Source organism: Orycteropus afer, unplaced genomic scaffold (genome assembly GCF_000298275.1).
Source record: "Orycteropus afer afer isolate SDZICR_OR568_19922 unplaced genomic scaffold, OryAfe1.0 scaffold00075, whole genome shotgun sequence".
NCBI lineage: Eukaryota > Metazoa > Chordata > Mammalia > Tubulidentata > Orycteropodidae > Orycteropus > Orycteropus afer.
The window spans coordinates 8,052,803-8,063,614 of NW_006921662.1; the positions used below are offsets into that span (position 1 = coordinate 8,052,803).

The window sequence follows — 10,812 nt, forward strand, 5'->3', positions numbered from 1 at the left end:
AGGCAGTATCACTACGGAAGTAGATTGCCCCACCTTACTTCTGAATATACTCCTTAGAATAATCAACAATGAGAGATCAGAAGGGCAGTATTTGCACAGAGAGACAACTCAGAGGGAAGGAGTGCATAGGAAAGAAGGACATAGGGAAAAGGTAACCATGAGGAGAAAGTGGGAAGAGAGCTATTATGTTGTGGGGATTGGAATCAACATCATGAAGCAAAATGTGTATGAACTGTTGAATGGAAAATGAATTTGCTCTGTAAACTTTCACCCAAATCACTCACACACACACACACAAATGTGTATGAAAACCCTATGGAGCTCTTCTATACTGTCACACATGGGGTCACTAAGAGTCAGAATCGACTTGATGGCAACTAACAACAAGAGGGAGGGGTAGCAGATGTTCCTTCATGTAGGCAGGTTGGAAAATGACTAGAATGAGTTGGAGGTAGCTTCCTGGAGAAGATGACCTGGGATATGTGATGCACAATGGGACCAATAAGGAATCAGTTCCAGGGACGTATTTCAAGAAAGTCTAGAGGCAGAATTCCTAAGTGATAGAAGTCTTTAGACTCCCACAAGGAAGGCTTAAGAATAGCATCTACCTCCCAAGGGTAATGCTATTCCTGACATCCCCATGGGCTTGGCCAGGACCTCCTGGGCCTGTGCAGGATCTCCAAGTGACAGAGACGTCATACACCAGCTTTACCCTGAGCTGGGCCCGGCCGGACACCCAGGATGGGGATGAAGCCCTGGGGTATGTGGTGGAGCTGTGTGGCTCAGACAGTCTCCAATGGAGCCCATGCCATGTGGGCACTGTAGCAGCTACCACCTACACAGTCAAGGGGCTTCGGCCCCAAGAGGGCTACTTCGTGCGGGTGACAGCTGTTAACAACGGGGGACATGGTCAGCCCACTGCCCTGGACACGTTAGTGCAAGCCATGCCTGTTTCTGGTAAGTGCCACCTCCTTCTCATAGCCCTGATTCCCAAAGACTCTTCCTGAGTCATCCATGCACCTGCTGAGCCAGGAACCCCCTTTCCAGTTTAGTGAAGTAATTTTTATTGAGCACCTACTATGTCCTGGGCACTGAACTAGGTAAACCTTTTCAGAAATGTTTTCTCATTTACAGTTCATAACAATCCTATTAGGTTAATCATTTTATCCCCAATTTACCACTGTGTGTGTGGCAGAGGCAGGATTTAAGCCAGGTGACTCTTGACTCCAAAGTTGGTGCCCTTCTCAGGATTCTTTACTGCTTTCCAAGCACACTTGCTGCTCACTTCAAGCAGTTCATGCTCAAGGTAGACCATGCCCCACATTTCTTATTATGGAAAAGTAGAATATCTTTCTCCTTGGGCTTTGATCCTGGGAAGCAGCTGACCTGCTTTGACCCAAACTAACGTTGAGCCATCCTACTGACCCTAATTTGTCACTGTGACAATAAGGGGGACATAGTATAGTAAAAAGCACACTACACACAGAGTCCAGAGTCCCAGAATCTTGTCATGGTTCTGTCCCTAACTCCACTGGTGAAATCTCAAGTAAGTCACTTCTGGCCTAAGAACAGTTCCCTTATCTGTAAAACCAATGATCAGATTATGTTATTCACTATTTTCCTCTGCTCCAACCTAATCCTAACACTCTCCTGGATGGCTTCCCTTTCTTATCTCTTATCCCTCTCCCACTAGCATCTCCCCACCAGCTCCTGCCACTTCCCCCCAGGATCCTTCTCCCCAACTCCTTCCTAGTTCCTTTGAGCCTCCAGTCTCCAACAGGACCTGAGCATTAGTTAAGCTGGCCCAGTCTTCTCCAGCCAGCTTTACCTTTTTGGTGACCTGGAACTGGGGCCAACTGAAGAGAGAGGTGACAAGCCATCTTGTGTGTTGCAGTCTGTCCCAAGTTTCTCATGGACTCCAGCACAAAGGACTCACTGACAGTCAGGATTGGGGACATGGTTCGTGTGCCTGTCTCCTTTGAGGTAAGTGTACCTAGTGGGACATGAGGAGAGGAGCTCAGAGCGGCCAAGTGAGCTGGACTCAGCCCTGCAGTTCTTTGATCTCCTAATTAGGGGCCTGGATTTCTGCCAGGAATTAGACTAAACTTGAGGAAAGAGAAGAACACTCTGTTTGTTGTGATTTGGGTGGAAGTTTACAGAGCAAATCAGTTTTCCATTCAGTAATTCATGCACATTTTGTTTCATGTCATTGATCACAAGCCCTTCAATATATTATCACACATCCTACTTCCTCCTTGTGTTTCTTATTTCCATTCCTCCTCTCTCAACCCTTCTTGCCTTTTGAACTTTGTCCTTGGACAGATGCTCCCCTTTCGATCTTAAATGTTTGATTGTTCCTTCCTAATATTATTGTTAGGAGCCTGTCTGTCTATTATTTAGCTGAAAATTGAGCCATGCGGATGAGTTCAGTTCTAGGTTGAAAGGGTGATTAAGAGTCGTAATTTCAGAAGTTCTACCAGTCTCTATCCAACCTGTAAGACTGGTTTTTTTTATTTTTTTTTATGATTTTGTTCCAAATTTTTCAAGGAGAGTGCTCCTTGAAGACAAACTCGTCACCTGGCCACTAGGTGGCAATTCTGGTTAATGTCTAAAGGTCCTTTAGTGGTATATGTTGGTACTACATCTCCAGACAAGTCTGTAGATTTGCTGGTGGCATAATGGGTAAGGCATTTGGCTCTAACCAGAAGGTCAGTGGTTCAAATCCACCAGCTGCTCTGTAAGAGGAAGATGAGACAATCTACTTCTGTGAAAATTAACTGCCTTGGAAACCCAATGGGGATCACTGTGAGTCAGAATTGACTTGATAGCAGTGGGTTTTTTGTTTTGTTTGTGTTTTGGTTTTTGGCCCAATGCAAGGAGCTCTGGTGGTATAGTGGATTCAGCTGTTAACCAAAAGATCAGCAGTTTGAACCCACTAGCTGCTACATGGAGAAAGATGAGGCAGTCTGCTTCCATAAAGATTTATAGCCTTGGAAACCCTATGGGACAATTTTACTCTGCCCTGCCCTTGTGGGTCACTATGAGTAGGAATTGACTGGATAGTAGTGGGTTTGGTTCTGGTTTTCTCTGGTGGTGAGCATTGGTGGCACAATGGTTAAAGATGATAACCAAAAGGTTGGGGGTTCAAACCCACCAGCTGCTCTGCAGCAGAAAGATGTGGCAGTCTGCTTCTGTATAGATTACAACCTTAGAAACCCCATGGGGCAGTTCTACTCTGTCTTAGAGACTCGATATGAGTTGCTATCAACTTGATGGCCATGAGAATGGGGTGGAGGTAAGGAGCTCTGGTGGTGCAGTGGTTATGTAGTTAGTTGGCTGTTAACCAAAAGGTCAGTGGTCTGAACCCATCAGCGACTTCATGCAAGAAAGATGTTTATGTACAGGAGCAGGTAGTCTGTTCCTATAAGGAAAGATTACAGCCTTGGAAACCTTTGGGTCTCTACGAATCAGAATCGACTCCATGGCAATGGGTTTGGTTTTTTGGCAGTGTGAGTAATCTCCCTTGACTCCAAAATGTATTCTGCACGAGTTATAACCTGCTTTTGAGTAATGATGATCCTCAACCTCCACCACCTGACTGTATAGTATGGCAGGACAGTATGTTGTCATTAAGCACAGACTGCCTGGGTTCAAAATCTGGTGACATCACTCCCTAGCTGCTTGACTTTAGACAAATATCTTGACCTCTTTGTCTCAACTTCCCATCTATCAAGTGGGGATAATAATAGTACCTCATCTCAAAGAGCTGTTCTAAGGATTAAAGGCATTAATGCATTGAAAGCTCAAAAACAGTGCCTGGCATCTGGCAAGCACTCAGTATGTGTTACCTTTATTATTATCAGTGATGATCATCATCATCTGTGTGGAAAGCTCATAGGTGACAGAGTCAGATTCAAACTCAAATCTCCCTAACTCTAAATGACATGTTCTTAACTGTTAGATCATAATAGCGACAATGACAAGAATATTTACTACACTGTTTGTTATGTCCTAGGATTTGTTCTTTGTGTTTCCCATATATTAACTCCTTCAACCCTCAGAACAATTCCATGGGGTGTTATTATCCCCATTTGATTCTGATGTCCCAATGTGCCCAGTGTTGAGGGCCACACAGGGTGTTGGTAGCACAATCATCAGGCAGATGGACTAGCCTCCCCATCCTGCTCACTGCTATTATAGGGCCAACATAATTTTCTTCCCAGACTACTGAAGGGCTTCCTGAGTCACCAGGGTACTAACAATTCCCTCCCAGCCCTCCTCCCTCCCATCCCCTGTTTGAATCCAGGTCTAATTATGTTAGGAAAACTGTTCAACATCAGCTCATTGCTTACAGAATAAAATCCAAATGTCTGTATGTTAGCTATGACCTAACCCCCCTTTCCAGTGTCCTCTTTTATCCCCTTCCATCCATCCACTGCCAACCTCACACTTCATTACCACCTGTACCAGGCATATTCCTCCTACCTCTTGCATTTTTGTTCAGACTAATTTCTGCTCCCAGTATGCTCTTCCCACCATCTGTCCCTTAAAAAAAAAACTCACTGCAGCCAAGTTACATCCAACTCTTAGCGACCCCTCTTTGGGTTTCTGAGGCGGTATCTTTATGGAAAAAGATTGTCCAATCTTCCTTCTGAGAAGTGGCTGGTGGAAACCCACCAGCCTTTTGGGTAGCAGTCAAATGCCTTAGGCACTACACTACCAGAGCTCCTGCCTCTCCCTTAGTCCCAACTTAAATGCCATTGTTTCTATGAGACTTCCTTCTGAACATTTCCTTCCTCTCTTTCCCTAGGCTGCCCCGAAGCTTGAGGTGACCTGGCTGAAGGATGGCTTACCCTTGCCCCAAAGAAGTGTGACCACCACCAAGGACGGCCTCACCCAGCTTCTGATTCCTATGGCCAGACTCTCAGACAGCGGCTTCTATACCATAGTACTGAGGAACCTGCAGGGGAAGGAAGCCACTTATAACTTCCTCATTAGGGTGGCAGGTGAGGTAGGCATAGGCTAAGGCCCTGAACACTGGCTTGTCCATTCACCAAGGCTTGGAGGTTTCCATCTGGCCTGGTCATTGGTCTCAGCTAGTCTACCAGACCTGGGTATACCAGTGGACAGCACTTCCAGCCCTTCCTATGTGCATCAAGGCAGAAAGTGGGGAAAGGCTGAAGGAAAGTCTTTGAGAGGGCTTTATTGTTTTTCTGCCTCAGGATCTTAGGGGCTATTAATTAAGCCACACCCCCTCACCTGACTTCAGTCAGTCTCCATTTTGATTGAGTAAGCAAAGGTAGCCACCACGTGTCTCTGCCTTAGCACAAATACAGGTGGGTGGCTTTAAAGAACAGAAATTTATTTTCTCATAGTCCAGGAGACTAGAAGTCTGAATTCAGAGTGTGACAAGAAGGGGAAATACCTTTTTGTCTGTTTCAGCATCTAGTAGCTGCCAGTAAGCCTTGAAGATGCACTTGTCTCCATCCTCTGTCTTCCTCTTCCCTGTGTGTGTCTCTGTGTCCATTCTGCTCTATTTATAACTCAGAAGTGATTAGGTTTAGAATCTACCCTACTCCAGATATAATCTAATTAACATAACAAAGAAAAACCTATTTCCAAATAGGATCGTATCAACAGGTATAAGTCCCAGGATTTCAATACATACTTTGGAGGACACAATTCAATACATACACCACCTTATATCAGTAGAAAGGCCTCATGGGAAGGGTTGTCTGTGGTTCCAGTACTGTCCAGTAATTGAGACCCCCACATAGTCCTCCACCTTGAGGAATTTCTGGATATTCAGAAATGGTGGCCAGTCTCACAATAGGGGCTCTGTAACTAACTTGCTTTTATTAAAGCTCTTCTGTCAGGGAAAAAAGGAAAAAAGCATTCCATGTCGTATGTAATTTTGTTTAAAATTAAGATTTTTGGAGACATTTTCCACCCTCTAGCAATAACTATACACCCCTGGACCAGCTCTCTCTGTGTCCAACTACCAGCAAGATAAGATTGCATTCCCAAGGACCCCAGGAGACCTGGAAAAAAGTGTGTGTGGGGGGGTGGTGCGCAGCAGAGGCCATTTAGCATTTTCAGGTGCCCTGCTGGATCCTGCCTAAGGTGAGTTCCCTCTGCCTCCTCTTCTATAGCATGCCCACGGGCGCCAGGGCCCATCCACCTGCAGGAAAACGTGCTTGGGACGGTGACAGTCGAGTGGGAACCCTCACCAGATGAGGCTGAGACCAGAGGTGATCCACTGCACTACTCAGTGTTCATGCGCTCCTCAGCGCACGGCTCCTGGCAGGAGGTGGCCAACCGTGTCCACACAAACCACTTTACCCTCCTGAGTGTCCTCCCTGGCCATGAGTACCACTTCCGGGTGGTGGCCAAGAATGAGCTGGGGAGCAGCAAACCCTCAGATACCAGCCAGCCTTGGTACATCCCCCGGCAGCGAGGTAAGCATCACCTTCTGCTTAACGGCCCTCAGGGAGAGAGGAGCAACCAGAGGCAAGCACTCAGTGGGCATACTCCCCACCGTTGTGCAATGAATACCAGGGTGGGAGGAGGTGTGGGTAATGGGGTGAGGGGCTTACAATGGCAGAGATGATGGGAAGCACTTCTAAACAAATAGGTGGACCCCGTCTGTTGCTCATCCCACCTCCTATCTAATACTCATCTACTGTGATATCCTTTGTGTTCCCAACCCAGGGTGGGTCCCAGAGGAGAGTGAGAGGGGCTATGGGGTGTCTGCGTGTCTAGGATGCCTTGGGCGGGGGACTCTAAAGGGAAGAAGCAGGCAATAAGGTAAATTATTGTTGTTGTTGGGTGCCACGGAGTAGATTCTGACTCATGGTGACCCCAGGTGACAAAGTAGAACTTCCCCATAGGATTTGCTAGGCTGTAATCTTTACAGGTACAGATTAAGAGCTTTTTCTCCTGGGAGCCACTGGGTAGGTTTGAACTACCAACTTTCTGGTTAGCAGTCAAGTGCTTAACCGTTGGGTGATGAGAGGTTAATGTTTCTCTGGAAATAAAGTGTATTTTATAGCCAAATAGATATGAATCTTAAAAGCAGGAACTCTGGTGGGTGTAGTGGATAAGACATTTGGCTGTTAACCATAAGGTCAGTAGTTCAAACCCACCAGCTGTTCTACAGATGGAAGATGGGGCAATCTACTCCTGCAAAGATTTACAACCTTGGAAACCTAGTGGGGGGTCTCTATAAGTTGGGATTGACTTGATGGCAGTGAGTTTGTTTTTTTGTTTCAGAATGGAATGGAAAGTGAAAAACATTTTTTTTTTAATAAAAAAAGTGAAAACAAGTGAACAAAAAGCAAACAACACAAATGAATAAAATAAGATGGGTGATTTCATGTTTATAAACTACAGAAATGCCTGGAAGATTCTATATCTAAATGTTAATGGTATCCACTACCCGCTGCCGTTGAGTCGATTCTCACTTTTAGAGCCCTCGTTGGGTTTCTGACATGGTAAACCTTTATGGAAGTATGCCTCATCTTCCTTCCACAGAATGGTTGGTGGGTTTGAACTGCTAGCCTTCTGGTTAGCAGTCAAACACCTTAGGCACTGCACCACCAGAACTCCTTAATGTTAATGGTAGTGATCTATAAGTAATGCGATCATGGTTAGTTTTTATTCTTTCTCCTTTTGATTCTCTGTATATTCTCATTTGTTCAAATGAATGTAAATTAAGTTATGTGGATTTAAAAAAGTAATCCAAAGTATTTTAAGGACTAAAAAAAAAAAAAAAAAAGACTCCACCCTTGAACATCAGAGTTGCAAGGAAGATATCAGGAAGTCTGCCACCTTTCCCAGGTCATGCCTAGTGTTGCTGTTGTTGTTAGGTGCCATCAAGTCAATTCTGACGAGCCTATGTGCAACAGAATGAAACACTGCCTCGTCCTGCACCATCCTCACAATCTTTGCTATGCTTAAGCCCATCATTGCAGCCACTATGTCGATCCATTTCATTGAGGGTCTTCCCCTTTTTTGCTGACCCTCCACTTCACCAAGCATGATATCCTTCTCCAGGGACTGGTCCCTTTTGACCACAGTGCCTAGTAGTACCTAGTAGTAGTAGTACTTTTCTTCCTCCCCTGCTGCCTTGACTAGACCTTCCTCATTTTCTGACCCTTCAATTATCCACAACTTTCACCACAGGCAAGTTTACCGTGAAGGTGCCAAGCTACCAGGAGCCCAACCTGAACCAGAAGCCCCGGTTCCTGGTAGGCCTTCGGGCTCATCTGCTGCCACAAGGCTGTGAGTGCCGTATGAGCTGTGCCGTGCAGGGCGTGCCCAGACCTCATGTCACCTGGTTCAAGAATGGCCAGAGCCTGGAAGGAAACTCTGTGGTCTACAGCACCAATATGTTGGGCGTGTGCTCCCTCATCATCCCCAACGTGTCCCTGAAAGACAGTGGCCAGTACAAGGCTGTGGCTGAGAACACACTGGGCCAGGCTGTCAGCACAGCCACTCTCATGGTCATAGGTAATTGTGGCTGCTCTGGCAGGGCACCAAGCTGGTGGAGGAGGTAGGGAGGAAGAGTCAAAGGAGCAGCAACCACTGCCTGCCTTCAGGGAACTCCTTCTGAAGGGGACCTGTCCCCCCTTAGAGTGGTTGGGCTAGGGATCGGGAGACCAAGGTTCTAAGCCTGGCTCTCATGGACTCTCTGTTATGTAACCTGGCCATCACTGACCTTCTCCTGGCCTTGATATGCCCATCTGTAAAATGAGATCAGTGGACTCAATCAGTGATGAACAAAATGAAAAATTCTTGGCTGAAGGGGCCACATACTGCTCCCCTAAGCTTCCCAGTATGGCCTCTTCTCTTTCTCCCTCTTTCTCTCTTTTTTATTCTAATTTGGGTGAATGTTTATAGAGCAAATTGGTTTCCCATCATTCAACAATTCATATGCCTTGTCCAAGCTCGCAGAGCATGTGGTGGCTATTGACTTGAACCCAGCTACTCCAGTGGCAGAGCCTTCAGATCTAACCTCCACATTGTACTGCCACCCCCACTTAGAATGGGTGGGAGATCTGCTGCCCCTTCCCAACCAGCGGGAATAGCTTGGTGCTCGTATCTTGCAGAATCCAGCTCCTAGCCCTGCCTCACCCTGGGATGGCCCTGCCAGGCCCTGCAGCCACAGGATGGATGACAGCCCTCAAAGCTTCATTCCTGACACATATGCGGGCCTGAGGAGCAAACCCCAAGAGACTGGAGCCACTGGAAATGCCCAGGCCCCAGGGAGAGGGGTGTGAGGGCCTCCTGGGAAGACTCGGCCAGGAGGAAGAAAAAAAGAAGGAGGACATGTAGCCTCCTGACCCCAAGCTAAGTCACCAGTTGGGGTGACACCAAGCTTGCCCTATGCTCACCATCTGGGTTTCTTTCATCTCTGCTTCAGGAGAACAGATTCAGTGAGAATCTGTCTTCAGTGTGGAAGCCAACTTCTCATTTTCCTACTGGGCCCCTAGAGGGAGGAAGAGTGGGACCCACTGGGCCTGCTGTGACCACTGGGAGGGAAGAGTGAGGGACCTGGATGAGGACTAAGGCATGTGTGTGTTGGAGGTGCATTCTGTACTTTTCTTCATTAAAACATTGGGTGAACACAGATCACTTGCAAATTAACTTGGAGTTGGTGTCATGGAGGGAGATTCTTGATGGAAAGCTTTTGAACCAGGCTTCAGTTGTGGGGATGGATGGGCTCTGGCTGCATGGAAGACTTGCATCAGAATCCAGCTCTTCTCCTAAATGCAGGCAATACCAAGGGCAGGAAGGCCGAGGCTGAAGGGGCAGAAGGTCGGAGAGGCCTCCCTTACTCCTGGCCCATGATCCTAGCACTTCTTTGTCTGGTGAAAACCCTGTGAGTGCAGGGTTAGAGACTTCTCTGGGTGCTGTGTGTGTGTGGAACATAGAATCGAGGTTTGCCAATGATTCTCATATGCTTACTGCTTCCCAGGATAAGAAAGGGCCTGGGTCAGGAAAATCCTACTCCAGGCTCTGCTCTGTGGACTCCTGTCAGAGGGGTCAGGAGGTCATCAAGTGTATGAGGATTTTGACCCACACAAGGTCCTGAGGAACAACCTCACCTTCTTCTTCAAATCCTTATTACCCCTGTCACCGGCTAGATATCTCCCTGTGAAAAAGTTCTGTGTCATTGTATCCCCCACCCTGCTCCATCCCACAATCACTGCCGTAAGCGCTCACCATGCTTCATCACCACACCATGGGCCACTGGAGCAAAGCATGTCCCTAAACCCTCTTAGGTTCCCAGGAAATATTCCAGAGTTCCCAGGGCCAAAAAGAGGGGAGGGAGCCCTGAGAAAGACTGAGCCCCATCTTCCCCAAAGAAATCAGCTCAAAAGCTCACCAGCACACCCAATGACCTGGAACACAATCTACCCTTCAGTTCCAGGCTTCTGCTTTCCCTGCATCCCCTGGCACTCAGATGCAGGAGACAGGAGCAGAGTACCCAGTAAGCAAGGTAAGCAACAGCTTGCTTACGCTTACTTACTAATTTGTAGTGAAGAGTTTCACATGTTTTTCACCAACTTTTCACTACAGGTTAGTAAGTAAGCACAAGTAAGCCCATGCTTATCCTGCTTACTGCATACTCTGCCTCTGTCAGGGATTGTAAATTTGAAAAGAGGCTTTGATTCTGTAGGAAGGTGCTATGGGGTGGAGAGATAGATGCCAGCCATACCTAGAAGGAAAATCTTTGATGTGGAAGAAGAAGAAGAAGAAGAAGAAGAAGAGGAAGGAGAAGGAGAAGAAAAGAAAAGAAGAAGAAGA

At 46.8% G+C, this 10,812-nt stretch overlaps 1 protein-coding gene across 1 annotated transcript in view; it reads left to right on the forward strand.

The window, feature by feature from the left end:
- The window catches only part of IGFN1 (immunoglobulin like and fibronectin type III domain containing 1), a 45,676-nt gene that overhangs the window by 29,129 nt on the left and 5,735 nt on the right, over positions 1 to 10,812 (forward strand). Inside the window, exons 19-23 of the mRNA XM_007941184.1 lie at positions 655 to 957; positions 1,895 to 1,983; positions 4,811 to 5,006; positions 6,153 to 6,458; positions 8,185 to 8,511. Of these exons, the coding sequence (XP_007939375.1) occupies positions 655 to 957; positions 1,895 to 1,983; positions 4,811 to 5,006; positions 6,153 to 6,458; positions 8,185 to 8,511 (1,221 nt within the window). The remainder of the gene's footprint in view (positions 1 to 654; positions 958 to 1,894; positions 1,984 to 4,810; positions 5,007 to 6,152; positions 6,459 to 8,184; positions 8,512 to 10,812) is intronic.